Genomic DNA, 27977 nt, shown 5'->3' on the forward strand with positions numbered 1-27977 from the left:
TCACACACACAAGAGATTCATTATTAAAAAACAGGCTATCCACTTTTTCCTTTACCGTTAGACCTGTTCCTGTTATAGGCTTAACTCTTTCTTTCCGTAATTATTTACCACATTCTGGTGGAATCACCGTTGGTATTGTCACTTAGGAGAGAAAGAGTTAAGCAGTTTGTATTTCAGCAGGTTTGCGTAGTCATGTCACTACACTCATCTTAAATCTTCAGAATCAAAGACATTGTCATTATTATTTCAGCAGTGAAATCAAAAAGTGTTCGACTGTAAAATTACCAAAATTTTAGATGATTCATAAGAGCATAAACATTCTAGCAAAGAAAACCTTGGGACCTTGTGTCTACTTTATAAGAAGTGCAACATCTTATTTTAGCAATTCTTAATCAAATGCATTTCAGTAGCAGGTAGTTTTAAATAAAGAATTTCACAAACAATACACCTTTGAGACACCAATTCCCTCCCCTATTTAAATATACAATAGTACCCAGCATTAGAAATAGTTAAAACAAAATGACTTAAAAGATAAGGAGCTTTAATAAATATGAAATAGAAAAAGTCACACAAGAGTGATGTAACAGGAGGAGATAACTTAATGCCAGTTTCAAATGTAAAGATAATTCTAAAAGTCATAAACTCCCAACTCATTCCGTCCCTTGTGACAGACAGCCATGATACTATTGAAAAGATGTATCTCTTATTAAATGCTAAGAATTATATACTGTTTTAAAAGTAAATTGTTTAAGTTGAATTTAAAGTTAATCTTTTACTAGATGCTGTCATTAAACTATGATACATTTAACCTATACTTAAATGTACACATATAAAGAAACATTATTCCTGGTAAAATATTGATTTCTAGTAAAAAGTTTAATATAAGACTTGGTAAAACTGTTGGATTTAGTGAATGGCAATATTTCCAAACTCTTCCATTAAAGGCAAAAGTTCTAAACTGGCCTAGTTTTTACATATTTATAAATCACTAAAAGAGGACGATTCTCAGAAAAGTATAAAGCATCAAACATTTGTCGTCTGCTGGTTTCTTCATTTGTTACTCAGCTTAATTGACAGGAATTGCTAACATGCCTGTTGGCAATAGTTGGTTAGTAACAGAACAAGTAGATATAGGCAGATGGCATTAATTACAGCTTTTATCATTTTTGTTGACATTATTATAACAAATTTTAACAAATATGAAAATTGGTATTTTACTGTAAAAATATTCTTTATTCTGGAATTAACAATTTATTATAATCTGCGCAACTAAAAGACATAAAAAAAGATAATTAAAAAAAACAAAACCCTAATTGTAAAAAAAGGAAACAATGAATGAAAATAATGATTATTGTGGCTAATATAGTTAGTGTGTGTTAAAAAATTGTGATGTACTATTAGCAAGTTTTGTAACTATGTGAACCTGAAATTACACTAAGTTATAACATGGTTAGTAGCACTTTTCCATGACAAAATTTTAGGAGGTTTTTTAAGGATGTGGGTGCGAGGTTGCGTAGACGCATCACTGGTCAGCTCATTAACACAGCCAGCCCGTAATGTCATGCGATCAGAATGCCTAGTTACGCTGTTGTCTTTCCGCCACATTTTTAGCAAGAAATAAGCAAAATTATATTTTAAAAAATTATTGGGTAACAAATTTTAGGAGAGTGGACACAATTTTAAGAGAATTCTGGCAATTTTTAGGAGGATTTTAGGAGCTCTATGAACCCTGTAAGTAGGTATTTTGAAAAGTAAAAAAAAAAAAGAAAAAAAGAAACTTAAAAAGTTATTGAATCATTTTTTAATGATAATTTACCCAGATAAAGAAATGAAAAAAAAGAGCAGTATGAAGGTATGCCCTTATAACGCTAAAACATACAATTATGATAAAAAAGAATGTCACTAAAATAAAATTTGCATGTTACAATATCACAATGTCATGATTGTAACTTATCCACAAAAGACATTTCTCTTTTGATAACTATAAAAAGTACTGAAAAATAATACATGATGATGACATTATATGAGCTGCACAAAAAAAGTAAATGCAGTTTTCATCAGAAGCTTATATTAAGGCATCTATGGAGTTCCTTGTTGGCTGGACCATACAAAAGCACAGTAACACTATAATAGCACCAGAAAGTCATAATTGGAAGTTAAAAGTCAATTTCAGAGTTGTCTGAGTCCCAGTTACTGGTTTCAATAGCTACTTCATCAAAGTCAACTTCCACATTGTATTCAAATTGCGGGTCACCAGGTTTTATTCGTTTTTTCTCAAAAGAAGAGTCCATGAGTAGTTTTTTACGTTGCAGGATTTCTGGGTCTACTTTATTCAGATTCTCTTCTGGGTTGATTTGATCCATGAGGTTGTTGCGAGCAATGCTGGCTTCTAGGCTTAAACCATTTAGCTTATCTTTCACTATAGTGAGCAAACGCTGCAACTGAGCAGGGGACATCAGTCTGATGAATTTAGAATGTCGAGGGTTACTCTCTAATTCCTGCATGATGCGGTCGATGCCTGAATTTTTGTTGAAATTACGAAGTGGCATGGAACGACTTCGAAGTTTTCCTGTTTTTCTATCCTTGTAATTTAAAACCAAAGCTGGGGGATCAAATCTAACACCACATTTTAAGATCTGCAATGTGTCCGCCATCACAGTTGCAATTAATTAAAAAGGGTCTATGGTAAAAAATCTGGAGAAGAAAAAAAAAAAACATTTTACAAAACTTAGAATGGTTGAATCTAACTTTAAGAATAGCATGACACAGCATACATTTTTACAAGTGCTCCTGCTTCCCTAGTGCAATTAGAGAAACAAATGCGCTGCCTGAATCAGCCAGGAAAAGCAATGACTTAGCAGAGTTTGACACATTGATTAACATGCATGACTAGATTGATAGATAAAATGAGTAGGACATAATTATCTTCTCTTTTGAAGTGATGTCTAGAATCTATTATATAAGATAAGATACAGAGACAGAACTGAATTTTTTAGACAATCTAAATAAACTAAGTAGACAGTTTTATATATCTTAGGTGTGTTGTTAATGTTTTAGGTGGAACAGATAAAGACATTAAACATCAAATAAACCTAGTTATTTGATATTTTGGGTTTTTGGCACATCAGCACAATTTAGGCCATGTTCTGCCTTCAAATAAATTTAGCATGTTAGACAATTATTCACCTTAAACCAATTTGCAAATCTTTCCACATTTCTAAGAATACTAAAATAAGAACCTTTAACTCCAATGTCTAAGGTCTGAAACATGTAGATCTAGAACAAGTGAAACAACAACAACAAAAATACAGAAATTCAACAAGAAACATCTTGAAAATACGGTACTGTCTAAATACAAAGTAGAAAACACCAAACTGTGGGAGATGGGTGAACAGAGGTGTAGATCTTGGATAGAAAGTGGATAGATTGGTCACACCCTTAGAAAAGGTGCCAACAATAGAGCCAGACAGGCCTTAGATTGCAAAACCTCACCTTCAAAGACACAAGATGCAGAGGAAGAAAAAAAGAATTACATGGCGATGTAGAATACTATAGATCTAGATGCAGAGGGGACAGGAAAGAGCTGGAAAGTTATGAAAAAACTAGCCAAAGACCCAAAGTACGTGTTTTACTGAAGCCCTGCTATGTTGCATGGGGTACACAAACTCAACTAACTTCACAGGGCAGATGTGACATTGACATGGTGATGAAGAAAGAATGTATGTAAATGTTTAAATTAATGCAAAGTTATAAGATAAGAATAACTTTAAAGTTCAATAAGATTAAAGATAAGAAAATCATATATACTTGGATACTACAAGTACAGTCTACCACAGTACTACACTAATGTCACTAACTAGTACTAAAACACACTAGTATTACAGTATAATTACTCTCTTATACTGACACTGAATTTTGAATCTAATTTATTTTATTTATCTAATCTACTCTAACTCTATATCTTTTCATTGCTAATTAATTTAAATGTTTTGTAATACTAAGACTAATAATATGTTATTCAACTTATTGACTAAATAGATCAATTAGAATCTAGAGATGTGTAATTTGAGACTTGCATAATTTTAGCTCTGACTTGTTTGGAACAAAACTACGAAGCCTTTGGTTAATCATTCTACATCGTCGAATCGAGGTCGCTAATGAAAACATTCTGTTCAGTCAAGTTCTTTCCCCTGAGACAAGAATTGGATCATTAAAAAAAACGACTTTCAACTTGAGTGAAACAAAAACGAAATGAATTAGTACATTTATAAAAACGTTAAACTATTTTCCTTAGATTTCTTTACCTTATCAGACTACGTGAAATCGGATAGAATAGATAGATCTAATATTTTAGACCAAATAGATCGATTCGATAAGGTTAGAAGGTAAAATAATTGCCAAACTTAAGCAGCGGTAAATCTAAAAAATGTAACAAGAGATCCCTAATAGCTCAAGCGCATGCGCAAATTACCAAGATGGAGGCAAAACTGTACTTTTTTCACTTGGCATAAACAATTCTATAAGCAAATAATTATAATTGATAATATAATAGTGTTTTTCACGGTGATTATAGGCTTTTTAAAGGTAGTTATGCAGTTAAATTTATTTTCACTATTGGTTTCTTGCACAGGTTATTTAAACAGCTGTATTTATGCTGTCAAAGTCGGTACTTTTTTTTTAGCCAGCAGTGAGAGCTCGATCTGACGTTCAACTTTCACTCAAAAATACTTGTCACAGGTTTTTTTTCTTTTATTTTTGTCCAGTCTATGCCTAGCCCAAGGCTATTCAACTGGCAGGTATCTAGACCTCTATCGGTATACCAGTATCTATAATATCTATAATAGTTTATCCTTTATATAGATTTCTTAGTAAAATCACTAGTGACTACTAGACTAGTCTTAGATCTAGATCTAGAATCTAGACAATCTAGAGTGTCTTAGTCTTAAACTTAAACTAAGTTAGAGTAGATTTTCACTTTAGACTTCTTGACTCCTTGAGTTAGAGACAGAGTTCACAGACTTATTATAATATTAAGTTATTAAGACACATCAGGACAGAAGAATAAAAATCAAGTATAATCTAGAAATCTAGAATCTATTATCTAGATCTAGAATTCTATCTAGGATCTAATTCTAATCTATAATTTACTATAATAAACAAAACACTAAACCATAATTTACAAATAATAGAAAAACAAAACCTAATGAAATACTCAGGAAGAATTAGAGGCACATTTATTACGCTAGAACTAGTCAGCCTAATGTTATTGGAGAATGAAATGGGTTGCCTGAATCATCGACTTAAGTTAACAAAATCAAGTGATATTGTTTTATTTGTATTTTGTTTTAATATAGTAGATCATGTGCTTTAAAAGTTATTTTATTTATAAACATCAGTAAATTTTTTTGTTTTTGTTCATATAAGTAACCTGGAATTTTTTTTACGACTGGTGTGGATATATATATATATATCAGATCTATCTAATCTGGCAGTGACAGAAGAAGAGTTAGCTGACTTGGTCATGCGCACAGACTAGATTTCTGCAGCATATGGTACATATTGTATGCAAATGAAGTGTCAGTGCTTTAAAATACCTGAGTTATTGTCAAGATTTGCACAGTCCACAATGCACAATTGCAAAACTCGAAACAATCTGGAAAGACAAAAGCCTAGCCCTCGACACTAAAATAAGAGTAATGCGCTTCCTGGTCAAAGCCTCATTCTTATATGCTGCAAATCTTGGATGATGACTGATTGTAGAATTGTAGAGGAGAATCCTACCCAACTAAAATTTTATTGCCATATCACAAGGTACCTAGACCTTGCAAAGATCTTTCTTGAGGGAACAGTACCAGGTAGACAGAGAGAGCAAAGGGAAGACAACATAAAAGAATGGACTAGCCAGTCATTGGAAGAGATTCTATCCAAGGCAAAAGACAGGAATGGAAAAAGATGATCAACAGATCTTGTGTAGTGCCCCAACTTTCCTGCAGAAAGGAAAATGTGAAGATCTAATCTAAAGTCTAGGTCTACCTGGACTATAAACTAATAATGCTTTTAATAGATCAGTTAGCTCCAGTATAGGTTTAGATTGATCAGGATGACTTACGCAAGTTGTAATTGTAGAGGATAAAGAATATAAAAGTCAATTTAGTAGGCTTGTGACTTAATAAGTAAAGGTATCATGGTTTTATATCATGATTGTTACATAAATGGGTCAGTTAGTTTAATAGTCATCCATCCATTTTCTTCCTGTTGTCTTTCTCCACGTTATCCATCTGATCTTTGTCTGTAAGCTATCTACTTTTATTTCCCAGTCATTTTTAGATTGAATTTGTTAATTTACTAATTAATAAATATATAATATTTTAATTCTCTTTATGAATTTGGTGTTTTACAAATAGAACTCTAGCTTAAAAGTGTTCTATGTTAAAGACACTACAATTCACAAAATGCTGGGAGAACACTGGTGGTTGTAAAAAAAAACAACCCAAAAAAAATGTGTTTAGCAAATCAAGATGTGCACACTTCCCTGGGAGTTTTTTAAGTCTATCATTTCTAAAAATGTTTAATAAAAACAATATAATGTTCTCTTATAATAAGCTTCTGTTGTAAACTGAAATTTTTTTTTTTCTTTTTACTATTTCCATTTTTCCTTTTAAAAGATTTCTTTACTTAAATAACTTTGGTAAAGTAAGTTGAAATAAGTCCCATAACCCACCCATAACATGCTTGATAAAAAGGACTTTATTTTTTGCTTGGCTGTGATTGCTGTTAATACTTCAGGAACAGTGAAAAAACATTAGCTTCTGCTTGTTAGCAAGTACATGCAGACATAGAGAAGTAAACAATCACAGCAGCAGCAGATCACATGTGACTATTACATAACATGAACTATTAAATCTTTTTTTTTTTTTTTTTTTTTTGTGGTAATGTCTGCTTCTAATTGTTTGTCTACAATGTGCAGACTTAATATTGTTCTGCTTTTGGTTTGTTACAGGTTAGATGATTTTCAGAGCAAAATGTGGCCAATGCTCCTTGATTACACCAAAGATGAGTCAAAAAGGATATTGCGTCGTTTGGAGTTGGAAGCATATGCTTCGATTATTTCTGTCTTCAGGGCACAGGGGGACCTATCAAAAGATAAAAAAAAAATTCTTCAAGATTTGCAACAAACTTTAAGGTAATACTTTCTTCTATCTAAGTTTTTGTATGCTCTGATTTGATGTATATATAACTGTAAGATAAAACATTTATAATTTATTTTCCTTTAATTATGCTCTAATTTTTTTTTCTGATAAAATTTAACTAATTTCTACTCACAGTATATCTACTGAACGGCACAGGGCAGAAGTTAGAAGAGCAATCAATGATGAGAAATTGGCTACAATAGCTGACAAGTAGGTGTTGAATTTTTTTTTTAAACCAAAACTCACAAAAAAAAACACAACAAAACCACTTAATATTTATTTTATGCTATACCATTAGTTTTAATTAATGGAAAAAAGCTGTTACTAAACATTAATTATACAATAATTTACTAATTGTTTCTTTCATGTTATAAAATTTGGTAACAAGGGCAACAACTTGCGAGCTATAAATCCTTCTGTAAGCCTCAGTGTTTAGTATTCTTTATGCTAAAAAAAAAATTTATGAGCAAAAATTGGTGATTATATATTATATTCCAGAGGGAGAAACTTATTTTCTGTTTAGCTCTTGTACAAGTATAATATTCAAAGGTAATATAGTAAAGATTATATTTAAAAAAAATGCTGCTTTACAAATAAAAATAACAAAATATTATAACATTTTTTAACACTTATAGTATAGCTGGTACAATCAGCATTGCCGAGTGGACTATAGAAGGAAGGCGCCTAGTTCCACTTATGCCTAGGCTTGTTCCGCAGACAGCTTTTACAGCAACCGCCAATCAAGCAGCCAGCGCGATGATGGAAAAGAACGCCTCCCTTCCGCCTCCTTCTCAAACAGCCAATAAAGATGGTAAGTGTTGCAATGTATGTGTGCGCTAGCTGCCTCAAACGGGATGCACTTAATGTGGAGGCGGCATTATTGGTCTTTGGTTAGCGAAAAAGAATATATTATTTTAATTGAATTTTTATATTTACATTACCTTCAATTAATTATGTCATCACTTTGTAAGGTGCCACTGCTAAAATATTTTAATTGAATTTTTATAATTTACATTACCTTCAATTAATTATGTCATCACTTTCTAAGGTGCCACTGCTACACTGCCTAAACCACCTCGCTCCACAAGTCCTACATCTAATGTCGTAGTTCTACCCAGTGGAACATCCATTCATATCAAAGGTAATCAATAGATACTTTACTTTTAATTGGCTTACTGACAATGAATTGTTATTTTTCAATGTAAATATTATTTTTTGTTATCGAAGGAATGCTCAATCAAGAGGATGATGAGGATCTCAGCACTCCATCCCGCAGAAGCAGTAATCGCAGTTTATCAACAGATAGCAATAGTGCTGCCTCTGTCTCAACTCAGACACCTCGTATAACATACACTACAGCCTCGGCTACTTTACCTGGCTCCTCGCCTGTCAAAATAACTATCAGTAAAAGTCCACAAGGTCGGCCAATTACAGTTCAGTCTACCTCACAGCCTCCAAAGGTATTTTTTATAGTTTTCTGTAAGCTTTCATTTCATTAACTCTCATCAAAGTTTGTAGATATGCCATTCTATGTTAAAAATGTTTACTCTAATTGAAAGGTCATACTAGTGACAAGTGCTGGTCCTGTCTCAGGCACCACAGTGATTCAGCGTTCCCTGTCAGTACCTATTGTCAGGACCCCAACCACCACTCTGACTACATATGGCGGCACCAGTTTGCCGAGGTCTTCTGTCCTGATCCCTGGAGGACCATCAACCTCTGTTGCTCAAGTAGTCTCAACCTACCCAGCTGCTGTACCAACAGCATCCAGTCTGGTATCATCTGCAGGTAACTAAACTTGTGTGATATATGATGTGTGATTGTCATTATCTCTGTGTCGTAGATCTGCAGGTAATTAGACTTGTGAGATCTTGAGGTTGGAGGGTTGGCCATTATGTCCATGTCTCAGATCTGCAGGTAACTAGACTTGGGAAATATTGAGGTGTCAGTTCTACTGACTTTAAAAAAATACTGCTTTATTTATTTAAAAACTTGCTTTAGAAGAGAAAGCTGTTACCTAATGTTAAGTAGATTTTCTGGATTGTATACCGGATGCCTAATACAACCTGTCTGTGATGCATTTAACATGTATAGATAAACCTATATAATTAACGAAAAGAACTCTTAAAATATGTCTCAATCACTTTATTCACAAAATCAAAATGTCCCACAACAAACTCCTTTCTTTAAAAAAAAAAAATATTTGCCTATCTCCCTGTTATTCCTCCGTCTGTTTAACCCTCTCATACACACTGACTTACTTAACACTTAAACACATGCCTGTAACATTCACATCACTACCTTGTAGGCATTTTACTTGTAGGCATTTTTGTTTTCCACACTGTATTGGTAAACTAATTGACCAATTGAATGAAATTGCTTTTTTATTTATTTATTTTTGCTACATTTTGGCTTTGATATTCCAGGGAATATGCCAGTATCTACTATCAGTTCATCACCTGCTATGTTCAACCCTTCTGTTCAAATTGGTTTAGGCAAAGTTAGACCAAGAATTGTACCCCGCCAGCGATACCCAGCTATGGTTGTAAGTAATTTTTTTTTTTAAAGGTGACTACTATGATCTTTCTTTGTTGGAATGATAAAGTGTTAATTAATTGAACTATTTTTATATGTTTAGCCGCAGTCCAAGCCAGGTGTAGTAATACCAATGGGCCCTCAGCTAGTCTCCCCTACACAGAATATATCAGCTAGAATACAGGTGCCGCAGCCCCAGCATACAACATCCGCAGCTGTTCAGGTGACCCCATCTCAGCATATACCTGGCAGTATTCAAGTGAAAACACTCAACAAACCAACTATTCAGATAAAGCAAGAAGGTATCACTAGCCCAGTTACTTAAGTCTTTGTGTAAAGAAAAAAAATGAGGCCCATGGAATGACATGGAAGTCTGTGGACTTGTTTCTATCTAGATGTGAGATAATGCTATTGTGAAAACATTGACATTTGTTTAATATTAATGAAATGTTTTTTTTTTTAAAGGGGGAGGGGCAATTTATATAATTTACAAAATTATTTTCTGTTTATCCTATTTTCTTTTCAAATGTTAAATTAAATTCACTCCAAAAAGACAAATATTTATGAATCTCAATATTATATTTTTTTAAACTCTTTGTATCATTCCATGGGCCACGATTACATATTTTTACGGACATTTATTTAGTATAGTTATTGGTCAGGTTTTATAAAAAAAACACTAATTTTTTAATAATAAAGAAAACAAAAAAAAAAATATTTTAGCCCACTTTCACCTGTCATTCAGCATATAAAAGCAGTAGAGAATAGGATAAGCTCCTTGGAGAATAAGAGCTGAGATATGAACATTCATTTAGATCTTTTTTTTAAATATCTTGATGCCATAATGAATCATGCAATTTAAAACAATATCAAGATTAAAATGTTTGAAAGTCTAACAACCATTCAAAAACTATATTATGGATGGTAAGTGCTGATGTAAATATAATTAACTGTTGATCTGTTGGTTGTTGTGTGCTTTAAAACATCACTTGCTAATTATTTCTATTCTTGGATGACTGATGTATAGATTTGCATAAATTAAAGCTTTGATCTCCCACCCAGGTGTTAAGATAATTACACAGAGTAGTACCAGCAAAATTTTACCTAAACCTATCCAGGTCACTGGTGCTGGGAACACCCCAGTGGTTATGGTCAACACCGGTCAGTCCACAACAGGGAGTTCCGCAGGAGTGACTATGATACCTAGGTCTATATCTTCATATTCAGGTATGTTAGATATACTGTGTGCTGCATGATGAGTCAGTTTGTACATGCTATTAATGGTTTAGCTTAGACTAAGTCCTTTTTTTTTGCCTTGTAGTCCCTTAAATTTGATAAAATGTTTGACTCGTTTAAGATTACTATGTTCTGTGTCCAAACCTCATGCAATGCAACTGAGGTAGATGGGTCTAGCTTAGTGGGTGGCTTGGTGAATTACAAGATATTACAAAGAAAACGAAAGATTGGCTGTTTTTTATTTTTTTCAAATGGTTGAGAAAATTCACAGGATCGTATAATGTCCTAATAATCTTGCTTATTTTCAACTTTTCTAGCTCACCATGGAGAGGCCAAAGTATTGAACATAACATCTCCAGGAGGAAGAGTCATAGCAACCACAGCTAAGGCAACCAATGTTGTGACTGTTAACCCCAAGACACTGCACTTGACTGCTGTAAAGACAGGCTCTGGAAGCACTACGGGTAACAGGCAGTGGAATTTTGTTGTTGTTTTAAAGGGGAAAAAAAATTTTGTAATCATCATACATTTCCAATACTGACCAACAAAGCAGTCTTATCTTATCTTAGTCTTAGCCTTAGTCCTTAACCTTGGTCTTAGACTTAGCTTTGGTCTATAATCTATAGTGTTGGTCTTATGTTTAGCTTTATTCAAAGCTGTTTGCTTAAACAATGATGTAAAATGTTTAAACAGGTCTGCTACTTTACGAATATTTAGTTACACAACTTTGATTACATGGCATGTAAAATTTAAACATATAGAATTCACTCATTTTATTTCATATTAGTTGAAAGCTTTTTACAATTGTTCAACAGTATCCAAGCCTAATGTCATAGTTGTCCAGAAGACACAACATCCCAGGTTTCCTCAAGGACAGGCCGGAACTAACATCAGGACGATTACAACATCAACTTTACCAGGAGCTATTGACAAAGTAAATGTATATCAATTTTACTACTCTACTTGTTCAAATAAATACTTCAGAAGTGTTAGGACTCTAATGTCAGGCTCAGTACCAAACAGTTTGGAAATGATACTTTTAGGCTTTTACTATTTGTAAGCTCAAAATGTCTTTCTTAAGATAAAGCTGATGGCAGTGAACCTCTCAGAACTAAGTCCAAAAGGTTAAGGAAATTAATTAATTACTGATATGGCATTAAAGGATTTCTGGGCCAGTTGATATCATCCTCCATTAAATTAATTTGATATGGTCACTAAGTGTTGTTTTTGTGGTGCTGGCAGTAGATGGCTGCCTGGACGTGTTGTATGTGCGCTGGACTGTCGTGTGGTTGTCTTGATGGTCCAGGGTTCATACCCTCCCTGCTGCCATTCCCCCGTCGTCCTGCTGGAAGTTTGGACTAGCAAGTAGATTATCTTCAACTCTGTAAGGAACATCTGAAACATGTAAAACATTTTACAGTCCTAAATCCAGATTATAGTTTCAATCAAAAAAAATTTCAGTTATCCATGACACACATATTAACGCTTATTAAGTAAGTCTGCGATTTTAGATTAGAGAACAATTTGTTTGACAATTAGAGCTGTTATTTGGATGTTAATTAGTGCTTGCTGTTTTATTTAGTTTTGACTTTCAAATTTAAAATAAAAGTTTTTGCATGTATATCCAGGACTGTATTATACTAATTTAATTACATTTTTAACAAATAGATTGATACTATATGATATCCTCATCTAATCCTCTGTGTCACTAACCTACATAGGAACTGATGGGGCTAGTTCACAAGGATGCTCAAGGAGGTCATGTGATCACGGCTGCTCAGTCAATGACAGGGTCCACATTAAGAGGAGGAGAAAGACGAGTTATCATAACTACCAGCAGTGGAAGTGGGGAGGCCAAGCAAGTTCGGGTTTGTTCATCTTTCTTTATCTACATATGTTAGTTTAGTTAATATTGTTATAGTGAGAAGCCAAGTTGACTCTTATTTCTAACATGACCTAAATGTGATGCAATGACTGATTATGGTCTTTTCAAAGACATAAAAAAAAAAAACAGCTTAAATGCAGTTTTATCATCATCATCTTTTCTTTTCATTCCTCGTGGAACTTAGGTCCTCAGTAAAAACATGCCACTCTCCAGTCACTTGCTAGTTTTTTTGAATGGCTTCCCAACTCTTTTCTGTCCTCTCTGCTTTATCTAGAACATTGTGTCACCATGTTCTTTTTGGTCTTCCCCTGCATTTTGTGCCTTGGGAGTTTCACTCTAAGGCCTGTCTATCTCTGTTGTTGGTATCTTTCCTAAGGGTATGATCAATCCATTTCCACTTTCAGCCTAAGATCTATTTATTCACACATCATTTTTGTTATTTAATTAGATTAAGTATTGACCATATGATTTTGAAACTGAATTTGCCAGCAGAGAACACAATTTGTTTCTTTTTTTTAATGCATGCAGAGTTTTTCCCTGTGTTCTTACTGAAACATAACTCATCAAACTCATCAATCCTTTTTAGACAGTCTTTTTTGTGTTGATTCGCATAGAATTTCAGTAAATTAGGAACTGTACCACTTTTGTTTTGGTTATCTATTTGAACTTTATTTCAACAATTGGTCACACTACAAAATAATTGTTTTTATGGAGTCAAAAGATGTATTAAAAATAAATTGCTTTAGAAATGTTGTTAGGACACTCACAAAAACCTTACAATATAGAAATCATAGAAAAGATAAATATACAGAGCATACAATAATTTCCAGTTTGTAATTTTGATAGCAACCCAACTCTGCTTAATTCTTTTCTGGATTTCTTTTTGTTTAGCCGATTTCAATAATACATCGTCCCCGTACAGACAATGATGGTAAAGGGACATCTTTGCTAGCAGAACTTATACAGGCCGTTGGGATTCCACCAGATGGCGCAACAGTTGAAACAACAGGTAGCTTCATTATTATTGGCTTTTTTTTTGTTTTTGTTTTTCTAATAGCATTGAATAGTATCAAAGATTTAATTTTGTTTTATGGTAAAATTCTGGGAATATAATATTCTCATATAGTCATATAGACTAAAATGTTTTATTCTGTTTTTTTTTTATGCATTGAAATAACTTGGAATGTTCTGTAGCCAGTAATGTATAATGCATGTCAATGTTAGATTATTGCTTAAAACTTGGCATAACAGCTAATGTTTCAAAACAATAATTAAAATATTCATTTTCTGTACATCATTGTACTAAAGAACCTCTTTGGTAACACTTGCTATTGATATTGCATGGAGGATTGAAACACCTTAAAGAATTCCAGTGTCTTACAATTTCTAAACTGACACAAGGTTTATCTGTTCCATTTAGTGCCAGTGTCCATATTAATACTTAGTGTCAGTGTCCATGTTAAGTCTTAGTGCCAGTGTCCATGTTAAGTCTTAGTGCCAGTGTCCATGTTAAGTCTTAGTGCCAGTGTCCATGTTAAGACTTAGTGCCAGTGTCTATGTTAAGTCTTAGTGCCAGTGTAGATGTTAAGACTTAGTGCCAGTGTCCATATTAAGACTTAATGCCAGCGTAGATGTTAAGACTTAGTACCAGCGTCCATGTTAAGACCTAGTGCCAGCGTCCATGTTAAGACTTAGTGCCAGTGTCCATGTTAAGACTTAATGCCAGCGTAGATGTTAAGACTTAGTGCCAGCGTCCATGTTAAGTCTTAGTGCCAGTGTCCATGTTAAGTCTTAGTGCCAGTGTCCATGTTAAGTCTTAGTGCCAGTGTCCATGTTAAGTCTTTGACTGTATTTCAATCTTGCCCATTTTGCTGAGACTATAACATTCAAGACCATCAAGTTCTTAATGACTATAAACAAAACAACACATAAACTTGCCCCATTTGTTCCTATCGAATGATGTCGTGTATTTTAGTTGGGAAACGATTGGATTCAAAAGGACAAAAGAAAATGTAGTTCTAAGCGTGTGAATGTGTGTCTTCTACCAGGCCCTTAAGACTTGAAACTGTTGTGACAATCAGATTTTTTAAATTTTTTATGTCTTCTCCTCCTTTACAGAAAATTGTTTTGGTGAAATTGTTGATTTTTTTTTTTTTTATGTTTGTGTAATGTCATCAGAATGTGTCCCATATGATTTTTATGAAAACATTTATTATGAACAGCTCAAGGCACTGACCCGTACGACTTTGAAAGCACTGAAGGTCAATCGCATACAGTATCCACAATGGCACTGACAGGATCATCCCCTCTCAGGATAAGTCATCCCCAGCAGCTTACTCGGCTGCCTCTGCAGAGACGTCAGTTTATACAGGAAGTTACTGATGATAATGAGGAAGAAGGGTTTACCTTTGGCATCGCGTCTGCTGATAAAAGGTTTAACCTCTTAATACTGTTCTCTCCCCTTACCAGCACTTACTATTCTTTTTACTGAAAAGAAATTGTAAAGACAAAAATTATTTCAGTTGTTGAGATTTATTGACTTTCCATCAGTTATTTACTTGCTTCATTTCTGATCAGTGTTGGGTTTCTTTTTATTGCTTGACTTGGCTCATTAGGGGTTTACTTAATAATTACAATCAAGAACAATTAATGCTAAATATACTTCAACTTCAGATCCATGAATAACAAATAATACTTTAATATCCAATAGAGCAGAAATAATACATAATAAATATTAATATTAGTAAACAACCACCAGTCCAGGGTCGGGGACAAGACCTCACTGACTAACACACTCTCTCACACATTCAAGGAGGACTAAATCATTCAGTTCATAACACATGCAAGACTATTCACAATCATAACCTTTGAGTACATAAACAAGGGGATATATCATACCAAAATATCAAGGTAACATATTCACTCTCACCAAACCTCCCCCTGACAATCAGTTGTTTTTTTTTGTTGTTTTTTTTTCAATTCAGATATTGCTGTTCAATGCTTAATAGTTATAAAATTTATTCTTCTTTTTTTTTTTTTTTTTTTTTTTTTTAATCCTTTACTGCCTTTGTCTTAGTTCAAATTAAGTTGTTGGCTTGTAGATGTTTAATTCATTGTGCTGTTTATTTTCAGTACTATCCAGGATGCAGACGTCGGAGCTGAGCAAGTTTTTACTCTGGGTAAGGTAATTTAATCAGGAGAAATAATTTCAAATTTAATAGCAAGAAAAACAAAGGAAGCCTGCACAAATTGTGTTTGTAAATTAGAACTTTTTAGTCATTCTTACACACTGTCATTCCTGGGTAATCGTATCAAATGTGTGTATCAGACAAAAGAATATTGAATTACACTGTATGCATGTATAAAAATTTCTATATAAAAACTCTGTTTAGGTATAAAAATGTATTCACAATTTATTGTTTCCACTGACAGTTTGACCTTTTAAAAAAAAAAAAGGCTTTTAAATACATTTCTTATGATTCACTTTGTCCATAACTCGTTTCAGGGGAGTAGGTATAATAATGCACAACTGAGGCTCTCTTAAACAGTTAATAAATATTACAAGTTTTTTTTATTGATTAAATGTTCAAAAAAAAATTTTCTTACTTTCATAATAATAATTGTCTACAAGAAATATGTTGTACACACTTCAACATTCTATAGGGTTTTATTAAGTTATAGGATATTTCCATTTAAAAAAAAACAAACTTGCAATTTTATATGAACATTTTTTTATATATATATATATATATGCTAGTTTTCTAGTTTTCTCGACTTTACAGTACATAGCTTTGCTACAAGATTTTGTTGGCTAGGCCATAAAAATGTTTTCATTGTATATTCCAGAACAAGCTATGTCCTTGTTGAATAAGGAAGTAGTAGACCTCACTGAAACAGATGCATTGCCAGTCTCCACTTCTGGGACGATTCTTCCCAGCATTCAAAGTGCTCTTCCTCCTGCTACCCACCACATCCATGTTCAGCCAGAGGTAAAAGTTATAGTTAAGTTGTTCTTCAATTTCAGAACCAGACAACGTTACGCCTGGGTGAAATGTGATCTATCCATGCTTTAGCCATTTTTTAACACTAGATGGTTGTCTTCTAGCATAGTCTGTTATTTTGGTCTGATTGGAAATCTAAGTTAGTTTTACACCTTAATTCATAATTTGTAAAGAAACTTTAAAAGCATTTATATTCACTGTTAGTTGAAACATAAAATCAGTTTTTTTTAAACTATGTTCATTTCCCAAGGTTTGTGTTTTTTTGATAAAGTCACACTTAGAATGAATTATTTTTCTTGCCAATAAAACAAAATTCTCACATTTGTATTTCTTTGAGTTTGCAGTCTAAGTCTGCTAAGGGCTCTAACCTAATCTAATTTTCTTCATATTTTCTATTGTTTTAAATCTTTTTTTTCTTTTAAATTGCTTTTGGCTCAGTGCACTGTGGTCCAATCTCTTTTGTCGACCTGTAGGGGGATGGGTATATTAGAGAAAGTTTTTTGTTCTGCCACAGCAAAGTCAACTCAAGTCGGGATTTGAACTCATCCCCTTGATAGTTAGCCAAGCAGTTAATGCCAGTCAGCCACACCTGCAAGATTAAGGAAACACATTTTTTAGTCGATGTAGCTCCTAGTTGGCATGTATTCGACATTCCTTTTTTGTTCTGAGGCTTTGTTTTACAGGTTTTGATTAGTTTTTCTGCCACTACAACATATAAACCTTCATTTGTCTTAAGTTGAGCTTCAAATTGAGACAAAATATTTTCTAATTGTAATTATCCATATTCTCTGAGTTAAGTATATTTCAAGCAATGAATTACTCCCCAGATAAATCTTCAAACCAAGAAACCTTTTGGTGTGGACATATCACCAGGTAATCCTTTTCTTTTTGCAAATTTTTGGATCCAAATGTTAGTACATGAAAATGATTTTGTTTCTAAAAATGTTGATGGGTAAACATTTACTTGAATGTGTTAATAGTTGCTTCAGAGTTGAAGATAATTTACATCCTAGCCCAAACCTCATGCAGGATGATGAAGGATGGCAGCGGGCTGAGTTTGAACCCAGCAATTTTGAGACGACCGAACTACAGTCCAGAGCGCATACCGCATGACCATCCTATTTCTTTGCCTTTGAATATAATTCTAATAAGAGTCTGATTCAGTGATTTATTCTTATACAGTATTCAATGCAGGTTTCTTTTTGAGGCTTTAATAAATTTTCAAACTTTCCAAAAATTTTGTCAAACCAATATAAGAATTTTGTATCCTGAATTTTGTATCTGTTGACATTTATTATCATTATTTAATATTCACACTTAACAAGCATAACCCAATATATGTAGTATTATTAAAATTAGAGACAATCTAGAAAAGAAAAAAAACATATCATCTAATAAAATATTCAAAGACATTAGGGTAAAAACATTTTCATTTTTATTTGCATGGTTCATATGTTAAACTTGAAGTAGAAGTGGACATAGACAACTTTGAACAGAAATGAACTGACTTCTCTCTTATTGGCAGTACCGGTGATTAAATCCTTTCTCTATTTACCATTCTTTAATTAACAGAAGAAGGACTTAAGGAAGGCCAACTGGACACTCAAACTGGTTTGTTTTATCAGGTAACGGCCAGTGATCCCCAAGCCGATAGTTACAATTGTGACTCTGTCCATTCAGGTCAGGTGTCTGTCAGCTACACCCTGACATCCGTAGCGTCGCCAGCCTCACCACCACCAGCAACAATATCGGTCCAGGCTGCTGCAGATCCAGTTGTCATGGCCCAGACAGTGAAACAACCCCCACTTGACCTGCTCAGTAGCTCGCTGGCCGAGGCTCAAATCAACCTGGACTCCTACAATGAGGAGGATGAGGAGGACGGAGAGTATGAAGAGGAAGATGATATCGAATTGGACATTCCCCCTGGTGATGGGCAGTTGAAGTCATCCGCCCCAAGTGTGACTCACATATCTACTGACCCGTCAGTGAGTACCAGGCCAGGCATGGCAGAAGTTCTAAGAGAAGAAACAGGTAATTGTCAATCATGTATTTCATTTCTTTTCTGTTGTTATTCTCTCGTCAGATGTCACTAATTAAGTTTGAAGTTGAAAAATAAATTATTACAGATCATGTTTGTCTATTTAAACTAGTGTAAAACAATTATAAAAAAAAATAACAAAATGTTACTAAATGTTTTACCTTTGAATTCCAGCTAAAGATGGCACCAGAATTCTGACAGTCTCGAACCCTGCCTCTTCTCAACAAGAATCTCTTCTAGCCCACAGCAATCACCTCGTGTCATTACCATCCCAACTGACCAGATCATCAGCCATATCTTCAACCACATCCTCATCTCCATTTGTGGCTGTCCAAGAGGTCATGCGTACTCCCCTCCTCAAGGCACCCACCAATATCATCAGCGTTCTCCCTCAGGCTCAGGTCAGTCAGTACTCTCTTACTTTATAAATTACAGGCGGACTGAGGCGGTTACTTCAAAAAAGATGATGGCATCCTACGCTTATCCCTAGATCAATCTTGTCATGCATGCTAATCAATGATTTACATTCTGCCAAGTCATAGGTTTCCCTGGTTGACTTAGAAGGAGTATTTGTACAAATTTGTCCTGGTATATGGAACAAGAAATGTGCTTTTATCTTTGTGTCTGAGTATTTTTTATTAGGTTTTGTTTTTGTATGTGAAGATTATGGCTCAGTATTTTATGTATAATTGTTACTTTTATTTTTAAGTCTTCTATCCTGAAGGGTCTGTAAATTTGATGATTCTACCAAAGGTGTTATTCTAATCAAATGTGAACATTTGTTATGAATCTCACCGCTCTATTTTGTGTCTTTTTATGGAGAGAGCATACAAATAGCTGTCTAGAGTTTTTTTGTTTTTTTTTTGTGTTCTAGTTGGATTTGAGTTTAAAAGGCAATGATTTTATTTGTTAACTATTTGCAGGCTTTTTTATTTTAATTTAATTAATACAGCATGTATTTTAAGTCTTGAAAAAAATATCAGTATGCATGCTAGTGCATAACATTTGGTTGACTATATAAATTGTCTCTTATAGTGTCTAGTTAAAAGTTCCCACTTTCAGACTTTGCGATAAATAGGGCACATTATGTAAAGGTTATTTGTTTTTGTGGCCTATGGTATAGGAGGGTGTCATGTGGCCAGGACAATGACCAACTACCTTTACATTTTCCAGACTAATGTTAGGTACCCTTTGGAGTTGGGTGAACTCAGAGGTGCCTTAAAGATCCCAAAATTAAAAAATCCCAGTCTTCAGCAAGATTTGAATCCAGTACCCCCAGTTCGGAAGCCAAGCTCTTAACAATTCAGCCACTGCTCCTCTAGTGTTTGCTCAAGGTCTAATGTATCTACTTCCCTCACATTACATTAATCTGAGCATTTTTTTTTTCCAACAGATCACATTAAGTCACAAACCAAGCCAACCGCAATCAAATGTCTTGCCAATAGCTGTCAGTGTGGACAAGTCACCTTCTATTATCACATTAAAAATAGATGAATTGACTCCGAAGGCTGGCATTGATGAACCAGTAATAGTTAATGTTAGTATTGTACTTAGTTGCTTTTTTTAACAAATATCTATTAGTATTACAAAAAAATGATCCTGTGACTCTCTGAATTAAAAGAGAGTGTCAAACAAATCTTGTGCTTAGAAAATAACTATAATACAATGATGTATTTAGTTTTAAATACTGCAGGATTAGTTAAATTGATTAAATGAAACTATAACATTATATGCAATGTCACTGGAAGTTAACTTTATCTCTGTATTTCTTATACAAATGTTTAAGAGCAATATTCTTGCATCATTATCTCTGGCAGAGTGTTGTAGACAGCTTGACCACTCCTTCCGGAGACGCCTGTGTGGTACAAGCAGAGACCTGTGTCAGCTTACAGCCTGATGATAATGGGTCAAGTAAGTGCCCTTCTTTAGCTCTGTCACCAGCTTTGATCACTGAGGAGCTAAGTGTAGGCAAAATGTGCAAATGTGTCTTCTCAATCTGAATAGCAAAAAAAATTAGTCAGTTGAATAGAATGTGAAAAGCTGGTTGACAGTTGAATAGAATGGGAAAAGCTGGTTGACAGTTGAATAGAATGGGAAAAGCTGGTTGACAGTTGAATAGAATGGAAAAAGCTGGTTGACAGTTAAATAGAATGGCAAAAGCTGGTTGACAGTTGAATAGAATGGGAAAAGCTAGTTGACAGTTGAATATTCAGTTCTACAAGCTAATATTCCAGTACTTGGAAAGCGTGGTCGAGAGGCTAAGTGCGCTTGAACTTGGCTTGGCTTGGCTGCCTATGAAGGGGGGGGGGCCTCGGGGTTTGACACCCGACTCGAGCGGAGTTGTGTTTACTGAGCGCCTGAAGGCAGCATGGAAAAACCTTCTGAATTTTGTACAGTACACTACTTGCTTGCCTGCCTGAATTTTGTACTGTACACTACTTGCTTGCCTGCCTCAATTTTGTACTGTATACTACTTCCTAGCCAGAATTATCTCATCACTTTCTTGACATTTATTTTACTTTTGACTATTTAACAGCTGCTGACAGTGACTTGGACACAGCCAGCAGTGATGGACACATCACGTCAGACCCAACAGGCTTGTTAAGGAGCAGCAAAAGAAAGCGCAAGCATCCTTCTGGTGTTGATGAGACAATGCAGTCTGCGACAGGGAGTTGGGTGAAGACAGCTTTTAGGTTAGTTCTTTACTAGACTTACTTTTATTGCAGATAAGACATTTTATGGAAATTTTAATTTAGTAAATTATTGTAATTTAATTCAGTTTGTTTTCTGTGTTTATTTAGAAAAAAAAAAGAATTCAAAGAATTATAAAGGTTTCCTCTCTAGTTTATTAATTTTATTGTTTGTTTTAAATTTATTTTCTAGCTTATTAATGAAGGTAGCCAGGTTCAAAGGTTCTCCAAGAGATAGAAGTGACATACCTGCAGCTGAGTGGTTTACATTTCCAGGTGAGTTGCTCAGATAGTTGTGTATTTGAGGTAAAGATTGGCTTAGACAGAGATACAGTTGAAAATTATTTTTTAGATTCGGTTAAACTTTATACTTTCTTTTTTAGGTAGAAACAAAAATCCCCAAAACAAATTTTTTTTTTTTAAAAAGATATACTGTTGAGGCACATTCCATTGGGACTGACAACTAGATTGAAAATTAACCCTAGAGGATCATAATCCCTAAATCTGTTCCCCGAGTTCCTAACCCTCCCCCAGTCAATTTAGCTTTAGATCTATAAGGTTCCAAGATTTTTCTTATCAATGAAGCTGTCACAGTCTATAGAACTGGAAACATTATTCATGATGAAAGTCTTACTCCTAGGAGTCTCAATCAACCTGAAGATCAACTTTTGGACTGTTAAAAAAACTAGACCTACCCTTAATGTGTTTGATTCATCCTGATTGCACATTTTTAGACATTTTTCATGTCAAACCAAACAAAGTAAATTCAAACCTTCAGGGGAGGGGGGGGGGGAAGCCCAATTACAAAATCTGTAAATGTTAAATTAAGTAAAGTTCCTCATTCAGACCTTGTGATCCAGAGGGCAGATTATGTAAAGATTATGTTTTTGTGGCCCATGGTTAATGAGGGTTTCACGTGGCCAGCATCATGACTAACTGCCTTTACTTTTCCCCAACTAATGTCTGGTACCCATTTAGAGCTGGGTGGACTCAGAGGTGCCCTAAAGATTCTGAAATTAAAAATCCCAGTCTTCGCTAGGATTCAAACCTGGGACCCCCCCAGTTCGGAAGCCAAGTTCTTTACCACTCAGCCACTGCGCCTCCTAATGTTTTATTAAGATTTGGTAAATGGTATATGTTTAGATTTTGAAGCATTTTTTGTAATGTACCAGGCAAGTAAATAACAGTCATTAAAGCTAGAATTTATGTCTAATTTGATTTAAGTTCAGCTTGAGAAAATGGTTGCTTCTGGTGCAGGAAATGAAACTCTCTAACCAAAAATTATAAATAGCCAAAAGTTTTTGTGGACATCAAAAAATATGTTCAAATGTATGTTTTATGTACATGAGAAACTTCAGCATATTGATTTTATTGTTTCTGTGTGTGGCTTCAAGTTTTCTGCCTCTTTCTTTACAGTTGACTCAGTGGATGCTCCTGATTACTATACAGTCATACAAAATCCAATGGATTTCTCCACAATGCGCAAGAAACTAGAGGTAAATAAATAGATTATTGCTGACATTGTTAAACACAAACTAGGGGATTGTTAGATTTTGGGGAAACACAAACTAGGGGATTGTTGGATTATGGGGATGCTATTGAAAAAAAAAATCCAGAGTTGTGAGATGACTAAATTATGAAATGCTGATTGAAATCAAGTCTTATCTGGCAATCACTTCTTGGTGAAATGCAGTTTGCAGAATGACCTGTTGAAAAGTATCAACACTTTATTTATTAGTTTCCTATCCAAGAGTTTAGCCTTGTTTTTCTATATCTCTGTTTGTTTACTTGTGCTGTAAGTGTAAGCTGTGATGTATTGGTTCACTCAACACACTTTTATAGTGACTTTTCTAATACACTGCTATCAATGGAATCTGTCTTAACTTAGAGTAAGCAGGGCTTTGGGCTGTACTCAAAAAGTTAATAGAAGTTTCTTTAGTAACATATGCTTCAAAAAAAAAAAAAAAAAAAATCTTAATATTTGTATTTCAGGGTGCAGGGGTAAAATTTCAGATAAAAAGTACACTTAAAAAGTACCGGTTCTTGGAAAATACTGAGCTATGGTAGTCAGTAGTGAAGAGTGTACTTTTCAAATATTCTTATCAGAGATTTATTGCTTGTCTATGACTTTTTTTTTTTAAACTACTAATTACAGAAATGTATATATAGGTACCGGTATTTGTATTAATTAGATGTCAAGATCTGTAAGTATCTCTAATAGACCCTTCAGATATACTTCTGCGCCAGGTTTGGTAGCCTAGTCCATGTCATTGTTTATGTAACTTTGTGTATTACAGACAGGCCAGTACAGCAGCTTTGAAGAGTTTCAGGCAGACATGGAACTTATTCAGACCAACTGTTACCTGTACAATAGCGAGGGAACCAAGGTCAGGAGGGACTGCGATGAGGTCATGACCTATTACAAGTTGGAACTTTCGAAATTACAAGAGAAGCAAGTCAAGGTAGTGCTACTATTTAAAAATCTGACAGATTTATTTAAAAAAAACAACAAAACCCAGAAACTATTTAAAAACTGTATTACCTAAAATAAAAAGCTGTAGAACAAATAAATCTTTTCCCCTCATTGATTGCATGATCTTATTATCCTCTTCATTTAGTTCAAATGTTTTTTTTTTGTTTAATTTCCAGGCATTTTCAAATACAGCATCTCCAATAAAGAAAGTAAGATTAGCAGAGGAAAAGTCTCAGACAGCTATATGAGTAGTTTGGTGGTATGAAATCTTACACACTTTGAGCTCACCATCAGCATGTCAAGCAGATCTGGAGATAGTTGTGTATGGACTTAGTACTTGCTGCAATTGTGAGGCTAGATGGTCACATTGAATCATGTATAGAAATGAAACACTCTCAACTGTTGTGTGTTTTAGTTCCTGGTAATACAGAGTTAATATCCCAGTGCCTCCATCAGGATTAGAACCAGAGATCTTCTGATTGGCAGCTAAAAGCTTACCTCTCAGCCACTTGCTGGTAATTAATATTCAAAAATGTATTGTTAGCTAATTTGATGTATACAGGCCGATGTTATGAATGTGATCTGTACAGGCCAATGGTTTATGTCTGATTTGTACAGGCTAATGTTATGAATGTTTGATTTGAACAGGGCAATGTTATGAATGTTTGATCTGTACAGGCCAATGTTATGATTACTTTATTTGTACAGTCCAATGTTATGAATGTGATCTGTACAAGCCACTGTTATGAATTGATTTGTACAGGCCAATGTTATGAAAATTAGATTTGTACAGGCCAATGTTATGAATGTTTGATTTGTACAGGCCAATTTTATGAATGTTTGATTTGTACAGGCCATTTTTATGAATGTTTGATTTGTACAGGCCAATTTTATGAATGTTTGATTTGTACAGACTAATGTTATGAATGTCTGATTTGTATTGGCAATGTTATGAATGTTTGGTTGTACAGGCCAATGTTATGTATGTATGACTTGGACATGAAAATGTTATGAATGTTTGATTGTACAGGCCAATGTTATGTATGTATGACTTGGACATGCCAATGTTATGAATGTTTGTTTGTACAGGCCAAAGTTATGAATGTCTGATTTGTACAGGCCAATGTTATGAATTTGTACAGACTAATATGTCTGATTTATATGAGCAGTTTTGTTTTTTAATTAGATTTTATTTTTAGCATATTTGATACTCTGGTTCCTAGTGTCAGTGGGTAAGGCTTATTGTATTAAAATAGGTTACTGTCTCTTGAGGTTACTAATACACACCAGTGTCTTAGTGTAGACCTATTAGAACTATACCATAACGAACATGTATGACAATGTCAGGATATGATCTGAGACCTGCTTCTTTGCATCAGCATGCTCTTCCACTTGGCCACTTTGTCAAAACTAGTCAAACAATTTTCATTCATCATAAATATGTGGGTCATGGCTGGGTCTTCTTAGCCACATATAATTTTGCTTTCTTTATAAATCTTAAGACTTGATGATTACTCTTATGATTGAAGGTAAAGATATTTCTCAAATTTTGTTTGTATTGATATTGGAGAACCCTAAATGTATGACTAACTTGTTATATCTGCCCGATCATGCAGTATATGCTCTGGACTATTGTTCATACTTGTTGATGGTCCCATGTTCATATGCTCCCTGCTACCATCCCCCGTCGTCCTGCGGGAGGTTTGGACTAGGAAGATAAATTATCTTCAACTCTGAAGGAACATCCAAAACATGTCAAACATTTTACAAACATCTTATAGTTTGCTTTAGTTAAGAGAAAGAAAAAGACAGCTGCCATATCAGCTAGCTCTAAAATATATGCATATATATATATATACCGGTACACAAACTGTGGCAAACTCTGCCACTCCAGAATTGGCTTGATTAGTCACACCAGGTTCTGTCCAATCTCAAGATGAAGCCAAAACCTAGTGACTCATCCATTGTCTTCCGAGACAGCAGGAGCCATACAGCAGTTGATATGAGAAATGTCGACCAAGCCTGAATAAACTTTTTATTTTATCATTTCAAGTTTTTATTGGAGGTTTCAATGACAGTTTCTAGGTATAGCAGTGATTAATGCACTTAATTTTCCTGCCATAACTTTGTTTCTTCTGCAACTATCCACCTTTTCCAGATCGTAATGACGCGGTTGATTCTAACAGGGTTGATTCTATCAAGTTATCAATAAACTTTGTTTAGTGTACGGCACCTGCTATTCTCTTGTCATCATATTGATGCATTCCTTCTTTATGTGATTTTTATCTGCCTCCTGTTCTTCTAGAAGATTACGTTTTACTAACAGTGAGAGTCTAATAAGTTATTCTCGACAAAGTTTACATAGTAAAGACAAGTTCAATCTTACTTTGAAAAGCTGATTGCTGGAGTGTTCCCCGCCTTTCTGTTATTATGTAGCAATACATTGATAAACCTTTTGATCATTTGGACAGGAGACATTTTTCATGTGCCAAACCTTTTGTTTGTTTTTTTTTCTCTCCGTAAAGCAAAAGATAATGTGGCATTTATTATACAACTATACAATGTATTATTTTCTGAGTGTTTATATTGTTAATAATTTATTGTTTTGTTCATAATTTATTGAAGAACTTTTTTTTTTTTAAATGTCTGACCGAAATGAAATTTTTATTCCATTGTATGTATTGACCAGTAAGACACTATAAAATTTACTACACGAGAGACTGTAGTTTTAGTTGATTACTACATAGATGAAAATAAAATAGAACTGTGTTTGTTCTGTACTCCCATGTCCCTAATCCTCTAGCAGACACAATCTATGACTTACTTCAGTCTTATAAAACTATAAAAAAATTCACTTAATTGATCACATCGCTAGCAAAACAAAGAGAAATGTTTTTTTAATCCTGTATTTGATGAAATATATTTGATCAATTTATTGTAATTAGTAATTGCAACTTTGTATTTGTTTGGCCAAAATACAAGTGCTAAATTTAGTCTTATTTATTTTGTACAAAGATGTGGCGCTGGGTATAGGAATTCAAAAAGCGAGATGTTTTTATTTAAATTTTAAAAATGTGTCAGATTATGTAAAAGTTGTCTCTTCTAAATCTAAACTAAATTGGGAAAGTTTCTCAGTGTTAATATTTTTAAGAAATGACGAATTTCGTATAAAGCAATAATGCAGCATCTAGTCACTGCTGTTTTTTAAGGAATGTTAACAATAAATTAAGATTCTTAACAGAATGTAGCATTCACTTTATTTCCTGGGTTAGTATATCCTTTGGCAGATCTAGCTGAGACAAATGTTGGCTTTTAAATTTTCTGCTTGGTGTTATTAATCTTTTCCCAAATTAGATTCTTTGAAACGTCCATCTATTCTTTTGCTAAGATGAGGCATTTAGAAATGGTGAACTGAAAGCTGTTCTTCTAGTTCCCGTTTTAGTTTCCTACAAGAGTATCTGCTTATCTTACACTCGTATTTGTGTGTTGGGTAAAAAAAAACAGTTCCTGCAGTAGAAAACATTGGGTAGACTAAAATGTCAGCTGGTTTCAAGAACTGCATTGTCGTTCATTTTTCTTTACTATAAAATACTTAATTGTAATATTTTCTGTTGTGTTTCTAGCTCATTGACAACCAAAGTTGTCACATGTACAGATGCCCTGTATGTACATAATTGTATGGTGTGTTTTAGTCAAGTGTAAATATGTACATAGGGTTGAGCTCATGTTGATTGGTCGAATGTACTATTTACATCTTAATGTCATGTTGAGAGATGTACTTACTGAGAGAGAAGTAAAAAAAAAAACAAATGTACTTTCTTCATGACTGACTTTGTTCTCATTCCAAAACACTTTGACCAATGATTTAGCAGAATTTAAATCTCTAATTAATATGCATGATTAAGATTAACATACAATACATATAGGAT

At 34.0% G+C, this 27977-nt stretch overlaps 2 protein-coding genes across 7 annotated transcripts; one reads left to right on the forward strand and one right to left on the reverse strand.

The window, feature by feature from the left end:
* Nucleotides 1-1786: 1786 nt before the first annotated feature.
* Nucleotides 1787-4443, reverse strand: LOC106076366 (centrosomal protein of 19 kDa-like). 3 transcript variants are annotated; one of them, XM_056012116.1, is made up of 2 exons: nucleotides 4305-4443; nucleotides 1787-2694 (listed from the first exon to the last, which is right to left on the reverse strand). In XM_056012116.1, exon 2 carries the CDS (start codon nucleotides 2652-2654, stop codon nucleotides 2157-2159), a length of 498 nt encoding a protein of 165 aa, XP_055868091.1. In that variant the 5' UTR covers nucleotides 2655-2694; nucleotides 4305-4443; the 3' UTR covers nucleotides 1787-2156. The 3 variants fall into 3 exon arrangements, with proteins under 3 accessions (XP_055868091.1, XP_013092671.2, XP_055868090.1); XM_013237217.2 differs by lacking the exon at nucleotides 4305-4443 and adding an exon at nucleotides 4077-4200; XM_056012115.1 differs by lacking the exon at nucleotides 4305-4443 and adding an exon at nucleotides 4094-4184.
* A 20-nt stretch (nucleotides 4444-4463) lies between these two features.
* On the forward strand, nucleotides 4464-27874 carry LOC106076365 (BRCA2-interacting transcriptional repressor EMSY-like). Of its 4 annotated transcripts, none has more exons than XM_056012118.1 (27): nucleotides 4464-4584; nucleotides 7001-7183; nucleotides 7326-7400; nucleotides 7826-8001; nucleotides 8239-8331; nucleotides 8418-8650; nucleotides 8750-8978; nucleotides 9617-9735; nucleotides 9829-10027; nucleotides 10788-10952; nucleotides 11279-11425; nucleotides 11777-11901; nucleotides 12683-12829; nucleotides 13738-13855; nucleotides 15069-15279; nucleotides 15979-16025; nucleotides 16693-16835; nucleotides 17675-17720; nucleotides 18420-18878; nucleotides 19060-19286; nucleotides 20279-20422; nucleotides 20703-20796; nucleotides 21422-21578; nucleotides 21769-21851; nucleotides 22992-23071; nucleotides 23873-24037; nucleotides 24225-27874. In XM_056012118.1, exons 2-27 carry the CDS (start codon nucleotides 7023-7025, stop codon nucleotides 24294-24296), a joined length of 3915 nt encoding a protein of 1304 aa, XP_055868093.1. In that variant the 5' UTR covers nucleotides 4464-4584; nucleotides 7001-7022; the 3' UTR covers nucleotides 24297-27874. The 4 variants fall into 4 exon arrangements, with proteins under 4 accessions (XP_055868093.1, XP_055868096.1, XP_055868095.1 ...); XM_056012121.1 differs by having other exon boundaries at nucleotides 18528-18878; XM_056012120.1 differs by having other exon boundaries at nucleotides 11777-11895.
* Nucleotides 27875-27977: the final 103 nt, after the last annotated feature.

This window comes from Biomphalaria glabrata, chromosome 15 (genome assembly GCF_947242115.1).
Source record: "Biomphalaria glabrata chromosome 15, xgBioGlab47.1, whole genome shotgun sequence".
NCBI lineage: Eukaryota > Metazoa > Mollusca > Gastropoda > Planorbidae > Biomphalaria > Biomphalaria glabrata.